The sequence below is a fragment of the Lygodium microphyllum genome, chromosome 8, assembly GCF_053477565.2.
Source record: "Lygodium microphyllum isolate KBCC chromosome 8, Lygodium_microphyllum_v1.1.10, whole genome shotgun sequence".
NCBI lineage: Eukaryota > Viridiplantae > Streptophyta > Polypodiopsida > Schizaeales > Lygodiaceae > Lygodium > Lygodium microphyllum.
Genome location: NC_141142.1, coordinates 83,514,005 through 83,538,265, shown reverse-complemented (window position 1 = coordinate 83,538,265; position 24,261 = coordinate 83,514,005). Strand labels below are relative to the sequence as shown.

At 38.1% G+C, this 24,261-nt stretch overlaps 1 protein-coding gene across 1 annotated transcript in view; it reads right to left on the bottom strand.

The window, feature by feature from the left end:
- Window positions 1-627: 627 nt before the first annotated feature.
- Window positions 628-24,261, bottom strand: part of LOC148032514 (methyl jasmonate esterase 1-like) — a 177,259-nt gene continuing 153,625 nt past the window's right edge. The window contains exons 2-6 of the mRNA XM_087683933.1: window positions 5,396-5,465; window positions 3,041-3,292; window positions 2,783-2,926; window positions 2,257-2,388; window positions 628-1,401 (exon numbers count right to left, since the gene is read on the bottom strand). Of these exons, the coding sequence (XP_087540059.1) occupies window positions 1,117-1,401; window positions 2,257-2,388; window positions 2,783-2,926; window positions 3,041-3,292; window positions 5,396-5,465 (883 nt within the window). The 3' untranslated portion in view covers window positions 628-1,116. The remainder of the gene's footprint in view (window positions 1,402-2,256; window positions 2,389-2,782; window positions 2,927-3,040; window positions 3,293-5,395; window positions 5,466-24,261) is intronic.

Here is a 24,261-nt window from a genome sequence, read left to right as displayed (position 1 = left end):
CTTCGGAGTTATTTGGTGAGGTTTATCTATCATCTCCTTGATTATTTAATCAAAAGAGTGGAATTTTTTTCAAATATGTTTTGTGTTCATGGCACATCTTGGGGCCAATCTCCAAGGTGTAGGAGAGTTGTAGTAGAGTCGCGACAATCAACTAAGGGGTGCTCCATGTGTGTGTTCTACATGGTATACAACACCGAGATGTTCAAGAACTCCTTTTGAGGAGTGCGAAAAGAGACATTCATTGGACTACAAACTCGAACAAACCCAAAGTTCTTAGATGTTCCTGGTTGTGTAGCCATGTGGGGTGGTTTCAAGTGAGTAGTAAAGGCCCTACTTGTGCCTTAGAGCCAATGTTGGGCCCATTGTAGGTCCTGACAATGAGATATATCTGATTTGAGGATTGTGTTGATGTAACTTTGCATAAGGGAGGATGTTATTTTTTTCATTTTTTCACCAAGGTAAAATTAGAGGCTATTTTTAGGCAAATGACTTATTCTAGAGGTTTTCAAGGTCACAACCCTAAATTTATGGGCTTTAAAACTTAGAAAATAGCCCACATAGACAAAAATTTATGTTTTTTTTCTAAAATTCACCCAAATTTTTTCTCAAATTTCTAAATCTCCACCTTTGATCAACAAAACATTTATCCACATATTTACAAACTAAAAATCACAAGGGTTTCTTAGTTTCTATCTTAACATCCATCTGTTTGAATTCGTTCTATTGTAGTATACCTGTGGGTTTCTTACATACGCATGCATCTCTTTCGTACTCCCTATGGTACACATATTTTCCATGTATAACTTTTCACTTTTGATGGCTTCTCTTTATGTGTCCTTCATCATCCTTTGCAAGCTTCCTTCTATTCATAAGAGAGGTTGATGCAATCCAATACAACATGGAATTATTGCAACTTTAAGCTGGATATGTATTTAAGCTCCATTATTGTTAACACATCAAGGCATAGAGACCCTCACATAAGAGTAGTCATGGAAACCTCTATGCTTATTAGAATAGTGTTTTGACTTCTTTCAAGGGCAATGATCATCTATAACCTAGATAACATAACTATTAAGGAGCTTTGAAATTTTGGTTCTTACATTTTGCATGACTATACTATTTTTTTAAGGTTTGGTTTTTGGCAATGGAATTGAGAATATTAGAAAGGACTTCTGGATAAGAAAAAAAGGACGAGTGGTCACTACCTTCAATACTGAACACTTTATTTGGGGGATTATCCTGCACTATTTGTGCTTGTAGAGATGGTGGAATTACACGGTCCATGGTTGTCTTTATGTAGTATCGCTTAATACGACCATACCGAGTCTGAGTTAATGTAAGGTTCTCAAAGAGTGGTCCATAAGGTGAGGGATTCAATAATGTGAATGCAAGATTTATATCCTGCAAAAAACACCAATAATTTATATTGTTACTCTATTTTTGAGATAGACTAGTTTTTGTTGATGAGGTTAATATGCATTTGTCAAAATAAAAAACTAGTTTGAATGTTGTTCATAAATAAAATTCCAACTCTTTGCATAACATTGTTAGAGACTAGGTCATGTAGACCCTAAAAGTATTTCCTTGAGAAAATACAAAAGTTATTAATAAGTTCTTAGTAAGTTACTTTTACTCAAAAGTGATTTTCAATACCAGAAATATAGGGTATTTGTTAGATTTTAGTTTTTTCTAACTACACACATTTCCTAAGAGTAAGGTCTATTGACTTTGAATATGAAGGACTAAGCATTCTATATTATGTTTCATAATTTGTTTAACTTTACCTTTTTGTTCCTCTTTAAAAGGTTGGAGATATGGATAATTTGTTAGTAAATATTGCAATTTTATGGGCGTCTCAATGTGCATATGGAAGGTTGCATGCTTTTGCACACATTCACAAATGAGCATCCAGACTACATTGATGAACAGTAAGTCCACTTAGTTTCGTACCATGGAACACAACAATAGACAATCATTGCATTTTTTTATAATCTACATGATGAGATTTTTCATACAAACTATATGGTAGGTAAATCTAAATATGTATCTACATGGCAACATAGATGTTGGTAGTTATTACAAAATGAACAAAAAACATGCATTGCTTGTTTTATATTTACTTGTAATGTACGTTGCAAAAAGAAGGGGTATGAGAGGAATAATGACATTGACTTAGATTTGTATTTAAATTAATTGATTAACCAAGTTATTCATGCACTAAGATTCTTGCTAGAGCACCAAATAGTGAATTCTTACCTCGATTGGGCTTTTATTATAAAAATATTCTGCAGCTTTTGCAAGATTAATATAAACTGATGTTGGCTCGGATGAAGAACCATTTGCAAAATTGAATAGGAAAACTCTATTTTGGATTAATTCTTGTGAAGCCTAGAAAATTCAAGAAGTTCCAAGAGAAACATCAAGTGAGCACACAATAAAATAATGGTAATAAAATATGACACAATGACTATGCTTTATTCTAATTATCACCACAATAATTTCCACCACAAGCTCTAGGGCCATGATCATCATCAAAAAAATTGTAACTATGTTTTTAGTTTTTTCAAATTTTCTTCACAATTTCTATCATGCTTTCATTAGTCATGGCTACTCCATCATGACATGCCTACATATTTGCAACATAAGCACATCTAAATTCATTACCATAGCCATTGTTATAATAATCATGATGTTCATGATGTATGAAATGAGTGTCATAAAATGCAATAAAACATGAAATAAATTATCACATTGTAGAAAGCATAGGTCTTATGTCTAGTACCTCGAAATCTTGTATGGGTATATAGCTTTCCCCATTCCTTGGCATAAACGGAGAAAGGAATATTGCTTTATCTATTTTATTTGGAAAATGTTCCATTGCATAAGAGATGGCACCTCCTCCCAAGCTATGTCCAACAAGAATAACCTGACGTATTAGAATTTAAATAAATTAGAAGTGGTTGATCCAATATATATTCAAAAGGTAATGTATGGGCTCTAGCAAATTAAAGTGACTGGGAAATTGACAACCAAATCAAACCTTCTCATCAACATTTGTAATGTTGTTCTGTAAAAAGTCTATCAAAGGCTTCACATATTGAGCTACAGAAGTCACTTGGTCTGCTACTGCTTTGTTGATGCCATTTGATGTGAGATCTAAAGCAGTCACATTGTTTCCCTTGCTTTGTAAAATTGTTATGATTTTGTACCAACACCATGCCCCATGGCTTAAACCATGGATGAGTACAAAATGGTTATTTGTTCCTCCATCTTGAGATGAACCAACTTGTACCTATTTTCAAAATCATAAATACAAGGGCTAAACATGAGAAACTAGTTGCATGCAAAGTATTTATGTAAATTCTAGTTGTGAAGATAAGCTAACCATAGTCAACTTACATTCAATGCTACATGTTTGGAATATGTAAACTTTTTGCTATAATTCAATTTAAGAGGATGGTGATGGTTACATCATGTCATAAGAACCTATGAAGAAATGCACACAGCTAATCAAACTTAGATACAACATGTCTCATTAGTATGCACATTCACCCCTAACTTGTTGGTGTGGTTTATCATAATTATAACTAGAGTATAAGCTAGTTCTTATCTTGTACTAATCAATCACTAGGAGCTTTTGACTAATGTGTCTAGATAGGAGAAAAAGAGTTTTCCTACCTAATTTACTAAACAAAAGTACACACATCTAGGGATTTTTGGACCTAGCGAAAAGGGCGCTCTCTTCCTATATAGATTAGGTTTTAAAAAATTCACTATATAGGCTTTTTCTCCTCATGTGTAGAAAATTTTTCTAAATAAGTAATATTTTCCTATATAGGCTATTTTTTCCTATGAGAAGAAGTTTCTAGCTAGGTAATATTTTCCTATATATGTTTTTTTTTCTTATGTTGAGAAAAAGTTTCTAGATATGAAATTTTATTTCAATAAATTATTTGAAATAATTCACATGATGCCATAATATAGTGGTACTATATTCTTACCCAAGTAGATCCCTATTGGCTAATGAAATGGTAAACAAAGATGTTGAATTGAACATTAAGCTCAATCCTAGGCAAGGTGGGCAATGTGTCCATAAACTCTTACATGATTTGGATAAGCACAAGAAATTTATCTATGTAAGCAACAACTACAAAATTATAAACCTTAGAAACTTAGAATGCCATATATTTTTGTAAGTTCAATACGTTTCTTTAGAGTCTAGTTATGCTGAAGTTTCCCATAGTGGTAGGCATAGTATGTTGATGCTTATTTTAGGACCTTACTCTTTATGCAAGGTTGAAATAGAGGATTCTTCTTATCTCTTTTAACAATGTCCATGCATTAGAAGGATATGGAAGAAGATGCACAAACGGCACAATATAATTAGTTCCTAGTTTTTATAAATATCAAACTAGGATAAAAGGTGGTCAACTTTAAATTATTGATCAATTATAGCTACACTTATCAGGCTTGATGCACCACTAAATAATCTTCACAGGATTAAGACTAAGAATTTTGCAAAAGTCCATAAAAGGGGATGAGAAGCAATGCCATACAAAGTGGGCCTGAAAAAATAAAGCGGACCCATAGATCCATCTTAGTTAGGGAGTTTCATCCCAATTAATGGGGGCAGTTCGTGGCCCTTAGGATGTGGCATGTCTACATTTATCGTGAATCATAATTGATGTGTCTTTCAAAGCATGCTCTTGACTTCTCAAAAGGTTTATGTGCTATCACCTTGTACGTTACTTGAGGGGCTTTATATATTGATATCCTTAAGGCTTGGGGCTTATGTGATAGATTACTTATATCCCTTGCAAATAGGGGACCTGTGTCTCCTATGCTAGATGCACCCTTATTCCACAGGGCGCACACACTCCTACCACGCAAGTTGAATGATTCACTATCGCAAGGTGAATAATCCATCGGTAACAGAAATGATAGGGCACACGCACTCCTACCACGCGATTAGTTGAATGATTCACTATCGCATGGCACTGGGGCTAGCTTATGGGGTCTTGCTTTATAAAGGGGTCATGGGACTTGGGATCGTTAACTTGGATTATTTAGGATTTGGATTGTTGATATCTTTTGAGAGCTAGCTAGCTATAGCTAGACTCAACCTTATGTGAAAGATTACTTATATCCCTTGCAAATAGGGGACATGTGTCTCCTATGCTAGGTGCAACCTTATTCCAAAGGGCGCACACACTCCTATCGCATGGTGAATAATATTCCATCGGTGACCGAACTAGCGATTTGCATGTTCAAGTGGCGGGAATTCTCAGGAGCGAAAACTACGACAGAAGCACATGATCTGGGACTAACTTTGATCGTCGTCATGGAGCGAGCAAAAGCAGCAAATTAGCGCTATAATGTCATCTCATGAGCTCACCAGGGCGACATGGATGAGGAGGATAATAATGGCGACGGATTCTATGACTTGATCTTTTCTACCTCGTTGCCTTTATGTGCGCGAGGTTCTCCTCGCGTGGAAGTCAATGCCCAGTGCAATATCGCGCGAGCTTCCAACATGAAATAAGCAGTACACACGGCTACTCCATCAGAAATTTCTTTCGTGTGTGTCCTCCTCTCTTTAATGCTACAACCAACCCGTGAAATTTCTCTCTAATGAGTTCTCACTCTTTGATTGAAGAGGCCGGCTTTTCCACAATCCCACTAAAGTGTGCCATCGATCATAAAAAGCTTCATTCTTCGGGTAAGTTACTCATGAATATATGTGTGCATCACGTGGGGTTATGCTTTATTCAGGAAAAATTCACAGATAATGATATTTATAAATAGGCTTTGAATGCACTCGATGTAGAGGATATACATATAGTAACTTTAACTTCTGCTCAAATCATCATAATTTAAGATGCATGGCTTTGAGTGTGGTGCCTTACCGCACAACATACGTTTGATCCCAACTCAAAAGAGTTTTAAATTATTATACGACCTAAAAATTAGCTATTGCTCTACAGTGAATAAAGAGAATGAGTGCCAGTGAATAAGAGCTATGCTCCTCCCCAATGTAAAAATAAGTTCTTATTATGAGTTTAAGAAGTATGATTACTCAAAAGGCTTAGGTAAATATGGGAGTGCTTTACATGAAAAGGAAACGATGTGTAGGTGTAAGAGCATTAAATAGACAAGTTCTCTACATGTGCACACAACATATGAAAAGCAAAAGTGCTTGTAACCACACAATCTAATGATTGAAAAGAAAATTTCATTTAACCATACAATTCAAACACTAGGTGGTTGCAAAGCTAACATCATCTCTCTTGATATGCTAAGTCCAATATCATCTACTAGTTGTTGGCACATTTAATAGAAAAGTTGAGATTTCGGTTCAATCACTAATCGACACTTTGCCTTTATTAGCCTAGATGACTTTGGCTATAGATGTCCTATCATTGTGACAAAGACCCAAAAGAAAGGTTGTGCTCCATTGAAGTTTGACATTGACAAAGAGTCCTTCCAAGCATCAAATTATTTTTGTTTGTAGAATCTTTCTTCTCTAGTCATGGTTAACACATTTTCATAGTTCTTGTGCGAGTTACACGTGATGCCAATTGTTCTAAAGCTCATTTGAAAATGTAGTTCACATATCCATTGTCTACTTAAATGGTATGTTTCTTGATAGAAGTTGCCAACTCAAAGTCATATCATTTGATAGAAAAGGTTTGAGATATTGACATCACATTTTCGAAATTCATGATATGAACTTTAGAGTAAATGTATGTCAAGCATCATGTAGAATATGCACATGCAATGAAAATCATTGTCTGGATTGAATGGTGAGAAGTTCTTATTGCTACTTAACTCATTAAAATGCTTTTACTTATTCAATTGATAGTCACCCAATCTTTTATGTCATTGAAGGATGCTCTCATGAATTTACATGATTGCTATTTTACATTGAAGTCTAACTAGCAATAGTTGTATATTATCATGTGCAAGCTCCACCTACTTTGCGATTTGCAGGTATGGTGACGATGACATTTCAAATTTTATTTCTATATTAGACTTGGGCTATTGGGGTTTGACTTTTTTGTCACACACTGGGACATCCCCTTTTATATGGCATAAAAAGGGTGAATGCATAAGCTACTTGTAAATACCCCAACTATATGTGTCAAGGAGAGGGACTAGGAGAGAGAAAGAAGAGAGAGAAGACTGCAAAGAAGAAGAAGAAGAATAGAAGAGAGAGAAAGATAGGTACGTCGAGGAGAGAAAAATACTAGAAATGGAGAGAGAAGGACAAGAAGAGAGAGAGAGAAGACATGGAAGCTTGGAGAGCAAGGTGAAGGAGAAAGAAGACTTATATTAGTTATCTGATAATGAAAAATTCAGTCACTTTCACCTTATATGCCAACCAGTGTAGCTAGTATTTCCCCATTATTAAGTCCCCCTCTCTTACATTCCATCCCCACCCGAAGGTTTTTGCCCTCAAAAACAATTTGGGCACGTGTGATAACTGGGAGGGGCCGATCAGAGTACTACTCTACTGCATTATTACAAGGGTATAATGATGAATGAAGAGGTATTATTGTGTATGATAGGTCATGGGGTATGTACGATACATGGGCCTTATTGGGGAGTTATAAACATGAGTTTTGACCCAAATATATGGAGTAAATGTGGGCTGCAGACAGTGGACAGCAAGTTGTTTACTATAGGACCTTGCTGTAGTGAATTTGTCATAACTTTCTATGGGAGGCTCCAAACGGGGTGTGCTATATATCAAAACGGAGCTCTCGAGAAGTGCTTTCAGCCCATGTATGGTGTGCATTGCTATTCGTAGTACAAAATAAAGTCTTCTTTAAAATAGAGTGCTATCTGTAGTCAGTTTGGGAGAAATCAAGGACCATAGTTAGCTAGATTTCAGCCAAATCTGCTTCTAAAAGGTATGGGAACTCTTCCAAAACTGAAGTTGGTCTCTAAGAAGCTTCCTCGAGTGGTAAACCTTGCCACTTAATCAAGTATTCCATGATCGAGCGAGAGCGAAGCCTCTTTTCCCTTTGTCCTATGACTTTTTCGGGTACATATTGAATGATGCCTTCTTCATCTATCGGTGGGAGTTCCTCAACATAGTCCACTACTGAGCCAATGAAGGGCTTCAACTGACTCACATGGAAGACATTATGGATCTTCATAGATGGGGGTAATGCCAATCTATATGCCAAGTCTCCCACTCTCTTGATAATCCAGTATGGTCCATAGAACCTATGTGCCAACTTATTGCTAGACCTGTCCTTAAGGGAGGCATATCTAGACTTAGGCACTTTCAAGAGCACCAAACCCCCTTCTTGAAACTCCACATCCCGTCTTTTGTCATTAGCATAAAGATTCATTTGACCTTGAGCTCTCTTCAAGTTAGATTTGCACTACTGAAGTAAGGCCTGCATTCTATCCAATTCTTCCTTGCTTTGTAGATTTATTTTATCATTGAAGATAACCACAGGAAGGGGCACCTTGTAGCCATACAAGGCCTTAAAAGGTGAAACTTCAATGCTAGTGTGTGTGGAGTTATTATAGGCAAACTCAACCAAATGCAACCATGAATCCTAAGCATGCTTCACATCATGACAAAAATGCCTCAAGTAAGTTTCCAGCCATTTGTTAACCCTTTCTGTCTGACCATCTATCTATGGATGGTAAGCAGTGGAAGGGGCTAACTGAGTGCCCATAGAGATAAAAACTACTTGCCAAAAGTTACTCATAAACTTAGCATCTCGATCATGCACAATGACCTGCGATAAGCCATGTAATTTGAAAACAGATTCCATGAATTGGCTGGCTACTTGAGAAGCATTATACTGAGTCTTTGTGGGGATGAAATGGGCTGCCTTTGTGAGTCTGTCCACAACTACATAGATGCTGTCCCAACCTTTCTTGGTCACCGGTAGGCTGGTAATTAAGTCCATAGTGATGTGTGTCCACTTGCCTTGAGGCATAGGCAATGGCTGAAGTAAACCAGCTGGTTTTAAGGTGTTGTCCTTGTTTTGCTGACAAGGCATGCAGCCCAAGACAAAGTCTTTCACATCTCTCCAAAGGCTCTTCCAGTAAAAGCTTTTAGCAATCTTGTCATAGGTCTTAAAGACTCCCAAATGACCAGCTATAGGGGCTGAATGTATCTCCTACATGATTTTCTGCTTGAATGGGGAAGCATGAGGGATGGCAATTCAGCCATTATACCATAAAAGCCCATTTTTCAGCTAATACGAAGAGTTTTTCACACATTGTCCTTCCTGTAATTTCTGAAATACATTGTTGAAATCAGCGTCTAATAGGTAAGCCTCCTAAAGCTCATGTATCCAATCACTGTGTAACTCCATGATAGCAGAGACTTTACATGCCCATATCCTAGACAGGGAATCTACCACTACATTGTTCTTCCCACGAGTGTGGGTGATGTCAAAGTCATAGTTCTGTAAGGTGGCTACCCATTTCCTCTGCTTTGGAGTTAGATTTGACTGAGACAAGAAGTACTTGAGTACTCTATGGTCGCTTTTCACTCTAAACCAGCTGCCATACAAATAATGATGCCATTTCTTGATGGCATGAAGGATGGCCAGCATTTCCTGATCATAGACATTCATAACCCTCTCATTTTCAGCCAGCTTTCGGCTCTCAAAAGCTATGACCCCATGTTCTTGCAGCAAGACTGCACCAATTCCTCTCCCACTGGCATCACACTGAATGGTGAATTCCCTAGAAAAATCAGGGCATACCAAGATAGGGCTGAAGTAAGCAAATCTTTTAGTTGATTAAAGCTTCTATCTGCCAATGCATCCCAAAAAAATGCTTCTTTCTTTAGCCTATCAGTGAGAGGGGCTGCAATAGTGGCATAGTGCCGAATGTATCTGCGGTAAAATGAGGAGAGACCCAAGAATCCACCCAGAGGTAGTATTTGTAAGTGTGGACCAATCTCTGACACACTACAGTTTCTTTGGGTCAGCTCTAATGCATGCCTCACTGACAATGTGTCCCAAGTACTCAACCTCAATTTGCATGAACGAACACTTTGTCTCCTTAGCAAAGAGTCTATGCTGTCTAAGTACATCAAATAACTGCCTCATGTGCATAAGGTGAGCTTCCTTTGAGCGACTATAAATAAGGATGCCATTGAAAAATACCAATACAAATTTGAATAGGTAAGGCTGAAGTATTTTGTTCATGAGGCTCTGAAACGTGGCTGGTACATTAGTCAAGCCAAAGGGCATGACCAAGAAGTGATAGAGCCCACGATCAGTCCTAAATGTAGTCTTTATCTCATCCCCTTCACGCACGTGTATCTCATGGTAGCCGAATCTCAAATCAATCTTTGTGAAATACTTAGCTCCCTTCAACTCATCTAACACGTCATCCACCCTAGGAATAGGATATCTATTCTTGATAGTCATCTTATTCAGATCTCTATAATCTATGCACATCTTGAAAGTGCCATCTTTATTTTTGACCAGTAAGACAAGTGATGCAAAAGGGGATGAGCTAGGCTCAATGAGTCCCATATCTACTAAATCCTTGACCTGCTTGGCCACTTCTTCTCTTTCACATTTGGACAACCTGTAAGGGGGTTTATTGACCGGCTTGGAGTGGGTCTCCAAATCAATGGGGTGATCAACCACTCTCTTGGGAGGTAATGTTATAGGTAAGTAAAACAAGTCACCATACTCCGCAAGAAGAGCCTTAAGGGTTGAATTATCATGCATTTTTCGGGACTGATCTGCATTTTTCTTATTCAATTGCAGCACAAAAATCTAGGAACATTTCTTGAACTCTTTCTTGAGTTGTTTGGCTGTAATAAGCTGAAATTCACTATTGTTTTTAATTCCCTACAGGTGAACAAGCTGTCCAGCCCTGAAAAATTGCATGTGAACCATTCTTATCACCCATATTTACATCTACATGACTGCCCGAGGTCAAATGGAAAGGTGTCGGTCGGGTCAAAGAATTCTTCTTGCCCACATTCCTCTTCAACCTCATCATTTTTGATAGCGATTGCAAAGGCACTTGCATCCTCATGATCTTTATCAGATTCATCAAAGACTAACATACTATGTACCCTTGCTTTTGCATTCCTATAAGTACATTTAGATGCATGCTCGACTGTATACTTTTCCCCGCATTTAAAGCAAAGTCCTTTTTCATTCCTTTCTTTGTAGAGGTCCATCGAGATAAAGCGTTGACCACCAAAAGCTGAAGCATTTTTACCCCTCCTATCCCCTTGTCTATTTTCAGCTCTTTCTTGATTTGCAGTCCTGAAATTATTGTTTTGCCTAGAGGCATTAAAGGTGGGGTATGTGGGGATCTTTGGGGTGATGAATGGTATATTTCCACCACCATAACCTGCCCCAAACTTCCCGGGACTTACAACACTTCTTTGTTGCCCAAAATGTGATTGCATAGGTCCTCTTTGCTACCCAAATAGTGGTTGAGACGCCCCTCTTTGTTGTCCTGAAGCGTCTCAGTGGTACTTACGAGAGTACCTCTCAGCCAACTCAATAGCTTTGAAAGAATATGATGGACTTTGGGCTGAAACATTAGCCGAGAGTTGGAGATCCAAACCATAAATGTACTTGTGAAGCTTTGCATCGTCACTAATGGACTCAACATACATTGTGAGATTGAGAAATTGGTTTGTGTAGTCACGCACCGTCATCCCACGTTGCTCTAAGCCATACCATTGCCTTGCAAGCTTCTCCTTCTCAACCGGAGATACAAAGACTTGAATCATAAGAGCTTTGAATACATCCCAAGTATTAACAAGCTGCTAATTTTCCGTCTTTATGTACCACCACCACGTGTGGGCAAAGCCCTCTAAGTGTATCGTGGCAAAGTGTATCTTTTGATCGTCATTTCTTGGCATTATGCTAAAGTAGTCTTCAAGCTTGGAGAGCCATTCTTCTAGTTCAGCCAGGGAGGACGACTGTCCATTGAACTTTGAGAAAATGATTTTGTCTCTCAACTCCCTTTCATGGTTGGGGGGCTGTCCCATATACCCAAAGTGGGGCTGATCCATTGGGCTGCCAAGAAATGACCCATTGTTTGAGTGATTCCTTCCAAAAGACGGCTGAGTATGCATAGGTGGCATGGGCACGGGTGGTGGCTAAGAGTTACTCCTCATCCCATTGTTTGTGGGTTGTGCATGCCTTTGTGAGGGCTCTCCTTGCTCAAAGCTGATGTTGGGAATGCCCATTCTTTCCAAAATACATTGGGTACTTGCATAGGCTGCATTCGCGAATGGGATGGTAACTCTTTCACCTTGCATGCTTGGTCTAACCTCTTTTTTCTTGCCTTTCATTTGGGAATCCATCCACATTGAGAACTTGGTTGCAAGTGCTTCCATGGTAGAGGTCATTTGGCGCATCTCCGTCACCATTTGAGCTTGACCTTCCATTACTTCCCTATGCCTCTTCGCATGTCTAGTCTCGTGTGAACTGAGGGTATGATTGAGTGCACTAAGACTTCCCATGGAGTGAGAGAGGTATTCCTCTTCAACCTCAAAGTTTGTGTCATCCTTTGGGGGTGCGTGCATCCCTTATCTGTTGCTGAACATCTTCATTTGCTTTGTCTTTCCCCCTGTTACCTGCCATGTCTAGGTGCAGTCCCGTGAGACCACTTGTCATTGTTTTGGCTATAACTAGAGATAGACAACTCCGATTGACATACTTTTTTGTTCAAAACGGAGGTAGAAACACTTTCTTCAAGATGAGCATAGGCACGTGTTCCTAGATTTTATACAAAAAAATCTGTAATTAGAAATGTGGGACTGTTCTGTGCAGTCCAGCACCCTGTCTACACCTAGGAAAGGCCTGTTTTGGGTTGTAGGTATTTGGTATGATCCAAGTGGGTATCCAAAACTGAGCGAGGTTCTTGACAAGGCCTGAGGGTACTCTCCAAGGTCAGCACTTCAATTCTTGGGAGTGGCAACACTTCTGCAAATGCAAGCAATTTCTCTACAGCACCCTGAAACAGTCACAAGAGGGCTGAAATTGGATTCCCCTTCTATTGCACTGTGGGATTCACTGTTTCCTTGGCATCATACATCACTTTAGCATCCCTTAGCATATTTGGCATCACTTCAGCATTACTGAGCATAAGAGTAAGCGTTCCCATGACCATATCCAACAAGATAGGCTCTCCTACATGCATAACCACTGCCCTTACTGCATATATGACTGCATAGGTGTATCCCATGATACATATATCCATCTTCAATCCAAGTGAAGCAATACATTCCCATAAATCACTGCATACATAGTTGCATGTGTATCTAAAGATACATTTCCTGATACATTTGTTGAAGTACGATCATACATCCCATGCACACAAGAGTGTGTCATGCCATAGTCATCAGAATTTCCATCATGCCAAGTCAATTTCTCAATCTCCCAAGAAATACCTGCACCTGCAAACGAGTTTTGGGCTCTAGATCATCGGGAGGTGGGCAACCGGGCTGGGTTGTGCACCCCTTTAGGGTCTTTGATAGCAAGGGGGGTCACCCCTCTTTTCTCTTGCCACCTCACTTGGCATCGGGCTTTTTCTCACCCGGAATGGAAATTTTGGCTTTTCATGAAGTGCATAGAATTGGAATTGGGAATAGGGATAGAGAGCTTACTGGCAGTGACTCACTGCCAACTCACCCTTACACAATGGATTTTTTTAATCAATTCTTAGCTCACCCAATTCACAAGAAGCCAAACGGGTTATGGGTAAGCAAAAGTATAATCTCAATGAAGCTTTAGTATGAATAAAATCCATTCCAATGCCATAGGATCAAATGAGAATGACTGAGATTAATATTCAGCATGCATACAATGTTTGGGACTCCTATTATCTACTTGGACTCATGCATCCTCTCAAGCAAGTGGATAGGATTCAACAAGAGGCTTAATGGGAGAGAATGAGAGCCAAGAATCGGTTACCTTGTGTTGTTTGATGAAGATTGCAGCTACTAATGCCACTTCAGTCCTTCATGAGAGCTCGAATTTGATCGCGTATGCTCCATAGCTCCAAAATGGTTGTGCTCCGTCAAGAAGAGATGAATTCAAGCTTGGGGAAGAAGGATTCTTCAATGGGGGAAGGGCATTGCTTGCATAAACTGATCAAGAGAAGGATTCCTTCCAAATGAGCACGGCCTTCAAATATTGAGAATGAGCTCCAATGTGGCTGTAGCTTGGAGATAGGATGGCTCAGGACCTTCCCATGAAGAGCTCTTGATGAAATTGAAGCCCTACTTCCATAGCCATGGCTGCCCACAAATGCATGTCTTCAAATCTTGCTTCTAATCTTCTTCCCGTGCTTCTTGATGGCCAAATCTTGAGCTAGGCTTGAAGAGTGAACCCTCGGGACCAAGAAGAGACCAAAATCTTCAAGATTCTTGAGCTTGATGCCAAGCTTTCATGGCTGCCATGGACTGTATATGATCACGGTTTCTGAGATGGAAGAGAAGTCCAAGAAGATGAGAAAGGAGGCTTCAATCTTGCCCAAATGACCTGCAAGAAGCTGGGAATGAGAGCCAAGAAGGAGAGGAAGCCTGTGGTGCTATCATTCTAGCCTAGAATTAGCCCACATTTTGCGCCATGAAATGCTTGGGGCTTCCTGGAGGGGAGAGGAGGTCTTACACAACACTTCCACCACTTGCCCTATAGCTCAAAGGCTTAAGGAGCCCCTAGGAAGGAAGGCAAACTCCATGGAAGAGAAAGAGCAAGGTTTGGGGCTGATTACCTCCATGGGAGCTTGCAAGAAGCTTGAGAAAGGCGGAGAGAGAAGAGTCTCCCTGAAAAATAACCCCAACTAGACTTTCTTCTAACTCCTGTAACCACGGTTACTAAGAGTTTACCTTCAAAATGGGCCAAAAATGACCCACGAGCTGCCAAAGTCGGTCTTCCTTCCTCCAAACTTGGTCCAAGCTACCATTAATGCTCCTGCCTGCAGTCCTTGTGGTCCAAAAATCTTTGGGAACTCCCTACTGCTCCCTGTACCTGTGTACCTGAGACTCAAAATTCCATGTGACTAGAAAGTTGTAACTGGGTAAAATGAAGGACTAACTAGGACCAAGAACCTATGCTCTGATACCAATTGTCAAGGAGAGGGACTGGGAGAGAGAAGAAGAGAGAGAAGACTGCAAAGAAGAAGAAGAAGAAGAAGAGAAGAAGAGAGAGAAAGACAAGTACGAGGAGAGAGAAGTACTAGAAATGGAGAGAGAAAGACAGGAAGAGAGAGAGAGAAGACATGGAAGCTTGGAGGGCAAGGTGAAGGAGAAAGAAGACTTGTATTAATTATCTGATAATGAAAATTTAAGTCTCTCTCACCTTATATACCATCCAATGCAGCGAGTATTTCCCCGTTATTAAGTCCCCCTCTCTTACAATATGAAAGCATCATATTCGAAAACATATATCCCTATGCAATAAGATTTCTCTATTAAGCATCATGTAGAATAGGCACATGACATCAAAGCCATTGTTAGGATCGAATAGTGAGGAGACACTAAAAGATTTTCTTATTGTTACTTACCTCACTAAAGACTTTAACTTATTCAATTGATAATCACCCAATATTTTCTTTTATTGAGGGATGATCCCATGAATTCCATGATATATAATTACGGCTATTTTACATTGAAGTCTAGCTAGCGATACTTATATACTACTATGTGTAAGTCCCACCAACTTTGTGATTTGATCATGTCATGATGATGACTTTTTAAATGCTATTTCTACATTAGACTTGGGCTACTGTACTTTGACCTTTTTGTCACATATCTAGCCATCCCCTATTAGATGGCATACAAACACACCTTTTATTGGAAAAGGAGAAGCCTCTTATATATCTAGTAAAATATTTTAGGTTTTGTGTAGAGTCTAGGTGAATGTGTACATGATAAAAAGAGTTGTTTCTATTATATGCTTGTGTATAATGTGAAATCAACATGCAATGCCACAAGGACCAAGGTTCCAAGAAATAATGAAGATCATGATTTCACAAAGAGTATGATGAGGCCTTGAGTAAGTGTGCACATTTTTAGGAGAAAAGGTTGAAGCAAATTATAAAAAATGTATATTTATGTAGGATTGTAACATCTATGTGCAAGATAGATGATATCTTAAGTGGGAATGTAGATTGTTTTTGGGCAAAAGGTGATTGTGTAAGGTTTTTTGTGAAGTGGAGCCTATGGTTATTTGATTTAGTTTTTTAATAGCCTTAGTAATAAGGCTTATGTCAATTATATTACATAGCAATATTGTGGCAAATCTTACAAGAAAGCAAGATGAATCCAATTGCAACAAAAATAGTATGTGGATGGCCTTTACTATTTGGCAATCCTAGAGAGATGGACTGTGATGAATCAACTATTGATCTGCATGCATTGCATTTTAAACACTTGGAAAATCATGAGACAAAAAATGAATGTAGGAGAGGTGAAAAAAATCTATAAATTGAATCTTTCAATGCAAGGCGAGGGGATGAAATTGGCTGTCAAGCGACCACCATGACATTTTGAATATTTTTCTTAATTCATATTTTTTCCTTTAATATTTTGAGCTAATTAATATAGTCCTTAGGTCTTAAGACTTAAGTCTTTTCCCTCTAGTTTCAATCTTCTCCTTTGTGAAACTAGAAGGCTCATTCCCACAAGCCACTACTACCTTTAAACTTTTCATTTATCTACCCTTCAAACGCAAAATATCCTATTGTGAGGATGCTCTTCCTTGAAGATTCCATGCTAAGATTGAGGCATTGAATCTAGACTTATTTCATACAAAGGCTAGTAAAAATGCATAAAGCTACGATTCTCCTTGGTTCTTAAAGTTATTTGATATATGCATTATGGATCCTCAATTGTTTCTTTTGAATTTTATGATAGAAGAAAGACCCCTTATAAGTTTCTAAAGACTAAATTTAGATATGTTGAATGCCTCACCCTCATAAGATGCCACCAATGATCCATGGTGCTCTAAGTTATAAGGCCCCATTATGAGGAGAAGACATGTGTGATCTCGGTTGATTGCATCTCAACTTATCTGCTCCTTATATGTTAGATCCCAATTTCAAGATCTAGAAGCCATGGAAGCAACCCTTGACTAGGGGGGTCTCAAGGGGGCTAGTGGTGGCACCCCTGGTCAAATAGTAAAGGGTATATTTCCTAGCCAACCAAGGAATATTCATAATATGGGTAGATAGGTCGACTAGACTACCTTTGCTAGTTATAAAAGGAAGATCCCTCCAAAGTCATCGTCAATCTATATCTCACCCAATAAGAGTTCTCTCAACTAGACTTAAGCTCTTCCCCTATCATCTATCTAGGTGGCCATCTAGGCTTCACATTGGAAGCAAATGGCTTGACAAATCCGTCTCTGTATCATTTCATTTAAAACTAGATCAATTTCTATTCTTCTCATATTTGTTGTGTATTCTTTACTCCTACTACTAACATTCTATCTATTGTGTTGTGTAACTTTTACATGGTATCAGAACCCAAGGGGTTCTAAGGAGTAAAGAGTACACGAGAGACAAGGTCTTCAACACAGCAACAAGGAGAAATGTTGTCTACTATATGAGATAGTGGTGCTAGCACATTAGGTGGTTGTACTATTATACCAGTAATTCAAACACTGGCAATCAACATTTAGTGAAGGAAAGTTAGATAGCACAAACTACAGTTTGTGGAAGTTTAAAATTACAACTATGCTTTATTCTTATGAGCTTCTAGAAACAATACTAGGAAATGAATTAAAGCCATAACCCACCCTTGACCCATTAAATTTAAGTGTTATGACTCCTCCAGATAATGTAGATCTTCTATGTTCTTGGAAATGAAGGAACCCAAATGTATTGTGTGCCTTAGTTACAAGCTATTTGGATAGTGTTTTGACCTTGATTCAAGATACAACGAAAGCATCAGATACTTGTAATATAGTGAGTCAATATGAAAGAAAAAATCAAAAAAGGATTCAAAACTTGAAGAATCAACTAGTAGTAGAGAATTTTGAACAGTAGAAGCATTCATCACTGAGATCTAGAATATACATGACTAGATGTCTAAAGTCTAGTGAGAAGCTAGCTTAGAGGTGTCTTTGGAATCCAAGCTTGGACATTTGAGAAATTTTGTGCAATACTAATGCAGGAGGAGTTATGGCTTAAATCTTGAGAATGTAGCATCAGTGGAGATGTTGCATTCTTTGCCAATGTGAAAAAGGCAAAGGTTGTTTCTCTATCAATGGTGAAAAAAAGAAGAAGGGTGATAATAAAAAGTTTCAAGGAGAGTGCTTCTACTCAAGAAGAAAGAACATGCAATTGCAGATTTCCATGTCAAAAAGAAAAATGAAAAAAATGGCATTGTGAAGACGAAAGGAAAGAAGACATCCATTATGAATGGAGTTGCTCATGGTTATCATTATGAAACTATATTCATTGGCACAAGGAATATCTACCACTCACTCATGGGTATTGGATAGTGATGCCTCCCATGATAAGAAAGGTCTGTATAGTTGTATGTAACCTCTACAAGAATCCATCACTGTGATGGTTGGAAAGGATGCAAAATGCTTTGCTACTAAGGGCACATGTACTTTTTTTTTTTGTTGAAAATGGTGAACTCAAAATTATTTCAAATGTATTGTATGTTTCACTGATTAAGAGAAATCTATTATCAATTGCTTCTACAATATTGGCCATGAGGTAAGGTCCACTAAGACAGGTGTAGAAATTAGCAATACTACTAGCAAAGTTGTTAGCAAAGGAGAAAGAAGGAATAATCTCTATGAGCTACATGCTCTTATAGCTAATTTTGATGTGGGGTCCACTAAGATAGGTTTAGAGATTATCAATACTAGCAAGTTTTTTAGCAAAGGAGAAAGAAGGAATAATCTCTATGATCAGCTACATGCTCTCTTATAGCTGATGTTGATGTGGGCACAAGCAACCTTTGGCATGAAAGATTTGGTCACATTGGTTTGCAATGTTAAACGAGATACATAAGCAAGATATGGCTGCTCACCTACCTATAGTAATTGAAATAAAGAAACCACATGAGACTTATATGATTGGCAAACAACATAGAAATACATTTTCACAAGAAAGCAAGAATGGGGCGAAGGCTCCTCTAGATTTGATACATGTTTACTTGTGCGCAAAAAAGCCTATATAAGCCTTGGGTGAGTTCCACTCAAAGGAGTTTGAAGACTTTTGTAAGAACAAAGGCATTAAGCATCAATTTAGGACACCTCATATACCTCAATAGAATGGCATTCTTGAATGCCAAAATTACACCATGATTGTGAAAATGGCAAGGTGCATGATTAAGGGCAAGGGATTGTCTAACCAATTTTGGATAAAAGCTATTAGTAGTGCAATCTACATTCTCAATCGAAGCTACACAAAGACTCTTAAGGGGAAAAGCTACTCATGAGGCATATACTGGTTGGAAACCATCTATCTTGCACTTTAGAACTTTTGTCTGTGTGAATGCTATACACATACTCCAAAGAATAAGAGAAACACGTTCAAACTAGAAAGCATAAAATGTATCTTCTTAGGTTATAGTAATGAGAAAAAGGCTTACAAATTGTATGTATGACCAAGAGGTAAAGAGGATCATAGTGAGCCATGAGGTGGTTTTCAAGGAGCATCAATGTACATAAGAGAAAGGGTATACACGTTCTTCCACTTTATCATCCAGCAAAGATGTAGTCCACTATAAACCTATCGCAAGAGTTATTCCTACTCTCAAGGAGGAGAGAGCATCATCTTCGGATGATGATGAGAAACTTCACTAACCTACAATCACACCACTAGAAAATCCATTGTTGTGATGGGTAAAGTAGCTCTATGATCATAGTAACCCTATTCCTACCACTATTGAGGGAAAGATAGATGGACCAAGGAGGTCTTAGAGAATAAAGGAGCAAATGAAGGTTTTTACTCATATAGTCAATATGGCATTGAGGGCTAAGATTAGGAGATAAGTAAAGGAGTCAGTAAACTTGGAAGTCAGGGGGATCCACCTATAAGAAATAATCTATCATGTATATTCAAAGGATATTAAGAAGTACACTTTCTTTACATGCTATAAGGCCCTAAAATGACCTATTATACTTTACTAAACTTACAAATTATTTTCAAATGGTAATTTAAAAATCCATTTTGTAAATATAATCCCATAAATTTTACTAAATATAATATTCTTTCTTTTGAACTCACGTGGTATCTTACATATTCTACAAGGTAGACTCCCTAGGCTTGGAGATGCATATGCTGATCCAACACGGTGTTGGAGGGGTTTTAGTCGCATGGTTGTATCCATTGGGAATTAGAGAGAGAAGAGTAGAGAATATGAGATAGAAGAGAAGAAAAAAAATAGACAAGAGATACACAAGATAAATATAAATCTCAATCAATTAAAGCACAATGTATTAATAGAACCTAAGATGATAAAAAAAATCCTTGTCATGGACTACTCTGAAGTAGTCTCAAAGCATTAGATCTCCTGGAGCTCCTTGGTAGACCAAAAATGCTCACCAAAAAACAATTTTTTCTCAACTGCTCAGATGGTTAATTTGTTGGTTTTGTTGGCTTTGAAAGGGGAGTAAAACTCTAGGACACCTAATCAAAACTTCCCCAAATCACTCCTTCTTCTCCTTGTTTTGAGTGTTGTTTGCTACCTGTAAACTGCAGTCGTGTGCTATGAAAATTCAAAAGCCCCTTCGTTTTTGCATGAGATCTCCTAAAACGAGCTAAAAAGCCACTTGCTTTTTGCATGTCATTCTGTTCTAGAAGTTTTCTACACCTTTTTAGGATAATTACAAGAAATAATATCCAAAATAGGCTAAACTTGTCCAAAAAGCCTGTATTTTGGAACTAACCATTCTATGGACAATAACACTAATGACTAAGATGACATTGACTCTTTAGATTCATAAGAAAGCTTGATAATGATGCACTCTAGGTTTTTTCACACTGTGTCCATGTAGCAACACGATATCCATCCCCTCTGAATTTGTACATTCTTCGCCAGGTGCCAAAGTCCTAGTTCTCACCAGATTGTGAGTCCTCCTTATCCTTTGAAACCATATCCTTTGCTTTTTCATCTTTGATATCTTCCTAGCTAGCCCTTGTATCATGGCCACTATTTCTTCTAGTTTTGGCAACTCATAAGCAATAGATTTCCACCTCTTGAATAGTTGGATTCTTTTCCTTGATATTGGAAGTTTTATGGATGTCCCATCTAGCTCTTTTAATGCATAAGTAGCATTATCAAGCACCTATCTTACCACATAGGGTCTGAATTATCGTTTGGAGACTTTATGTATAGCACTATGCTAGTTGTCCAAACTATTATCATAAAAAAGTACCAATCTCCATCTTGTATAGTTCTTGGCCTCAACCTATGTATTTTTTCAAATCATTTCTTGCTCTATATCCTTGCTACCCTTAACTTTGCAACAGCTACATCTATGTCTTCTAACTTTCTTTCCAACTATCTAATACATAAGGCCAATAACTCCTCCTGATTAAACTCATCTTCCCAAGGTAGCACACTCCATGTGTCTATGATCTCTTCTATTTGTACATCAATTCAATAGGCATATATCTTGTAGCACCACTATGAGTTGTTCTATCAGCTCAAAAAGCATAAGGGAGTAATCGTGGCTACTCTTTTACCTTCTCTCCATATGCTTTTGCTAATGCCTTTACAATAGGTGGATGACCTCTTTCACTTTTTCCATTTCCTTCAGGGTTATAAGATGAATTTAAAGCAAGCTTTATCCCCAACGATGCAAAGAAATCATGGGCTTCATTTGCATCCAGTTTGCCCCTATTTGTTGTAATTTTTCCCACATAGTGATATTGACAAAAGATCTCTTCTAAGACAAAATTACACATTGCATTTGTTATCTTGGTACGTAGAGCTATCCCTTGCACTTGGTTAGTCAAGTCGTCATTGGCAAGTATGAGATATCTCATTTGCCAAAGACCTATAGGCATCAGGACTAAATCCACCACCCACTTAAAATGAAAAGACAAGGGATACGTGGGTTGCAATCCATTCGGATGTCTCACAGATGAATACAGTTGATATGTCATACATGTTTCCATAAAGTGAGCGACATCCTTATACGTGCCCTGCCACCAATATCTTTCTTTGATCTTTGCAAAAGTACCCTAAACACCTCTATGGCCAACCCATAAGCTTTTATGAAATTCTTGCATGACATTTACTTGTGAAGCTCTATCACCGAGAACTCGCAATGACATACCTTGTTTCTTCTTAGCATGTTTCCACAAGTACCTATCTTTTAAGAAAAACCCACAGGCTTTCATCTTGATCTTCTTAAACTCCTCATCCAACCACTTGTCTCCTTTTGTTAATGTGTAGAGGTATTGACCAGTTCTCAACCACTCTCCTACATATTTGTCTTCCAAAAACACTTCTACACAAGATACATAACATCTAAAGTGTCTTCTATTTGTTGTCCAAGGTTCTATTTGTGTTGTAGCAACTCCTTGCATTACTAAATTCACTCTTACAACACTTGTACTTGATAAATGAGCTACTATATTTACCGCATTTAATGTTATCCTTACATTCATGAGAGCTATACATGTAGTTACAATGGTTGCCAATTCAATTTCACCAATCAAAATATCATTTTCAGTTACAAGAAAGTCATGTTCTTCATCCTCATACATCATTCCATCTTTGTTCTCATTGCGTGTGCCCGAGATAACATGTCTGCCATTGGGTTATCACTTCCTACAATATGCTGAAATTCAAGGTTCAAAGATTTGATGTATGCAATTCACTAGAGCATAGCAGTGTGTGAGGTAGCACAACTAGTAATCATACCCAATATTGGCAAATAATTAGTCTCAATGACTACATCAGCACCCATAAAATAATCCTTATCACATTTTAGGGCTGTCTCAATTCCCCTCAATTCTCTTTTTACATGTGCATACCTTCTCTATCATTCGATCAATACTTTAGCACCAAACCAAATTGCATATCTTTGCCCTTCCTCATCATCTTGCCCAATTGCCCCTCCAATCCGGATTGAGCTCATATAAACAGTAATAATGATAGTTTTTCCATATGAATAATCAACCTTTCTCAATGTAGGAGCATATTTCAAGAGTTGCTTCAATTTCTTTATTGCTTTCTAATTCTTCCTTTCCCAGTGAAATTTGTGACCTTCTCTCAAAAGGTTATATAGATCATTAGCTACATGTGCAAAGTGAGGAATCCATATCAAATAGAACACACATGCACCCAAGAATCTACATACCTTAGATAGATTCGTGCATACATCTTGCATTCTATCAATCCCATCTATTTTCACTCGTGATGGTGTTCACCCATGGGGCCCATACATATGCCCAGCAATCAAAACCTCTTAAACTCCAAAGTCATACTTTTGTCCAGAAAGAGTTAAATGCACCTCTTCTAGACACGTGAAAATCCTTTCACAATAAAAAATATGGTTTGCAACAAACTATGTCTACACCCATGAGCATCCATCTCTTCATTCTTTTCATCCACTGCACACCCTTTGATTGGAACATCATCCAAGAAGGGCATTGTCAATTATGGTATAAAATCCCTGAGTACCCTATTCATAGCATTTGTCATGTGTGCCCTTGAGTTTCTTGCACCCTGCGGGAGAGTACACATTTGTACTAACCCCAAGGGAGTCTTCATGGTTGTGATATCCCTACTATCAACTACAAGAAGCTAAAAGTGATCATATCCCAAGTAAAGATCACCCAAAGAATAGATTGCTCTGCTTGTGGAAGCCTATGCAAATTCATAAACCACAGGACATGCTCCCACATTTCTTATGGTTACTTTATTGATCGACTACTTGTCTTGAATAAACCTCAAAGCCCCATTCTTTTTGGACGCAGTAAACCAATGATTTGAGTATGGGGCTAAAGAGGGCTACAAGATCTTCATGTAAAGCTCCATGGTACACAGTGGCACAGTAAATATTACTATTGGAGAGACAACATTCAGATCCACAAAACTTATTTCAACTAGTTGAAATGCAAATGCTTTCCCATGCCTAGCCAAAATTTGCATATAAAAACCTCTTTCAATAAGCAAAAGAAACCTTTATGCACCAACTTTTAATTTGTGCAATGTCTTAACTATAAACTGATGACCTATATCTTTAGGATCCCATAAACCTGGCTGCCTTAACACTTTCTCATATAGACCCTCACTATCTGGTGAAAGCGACAAAG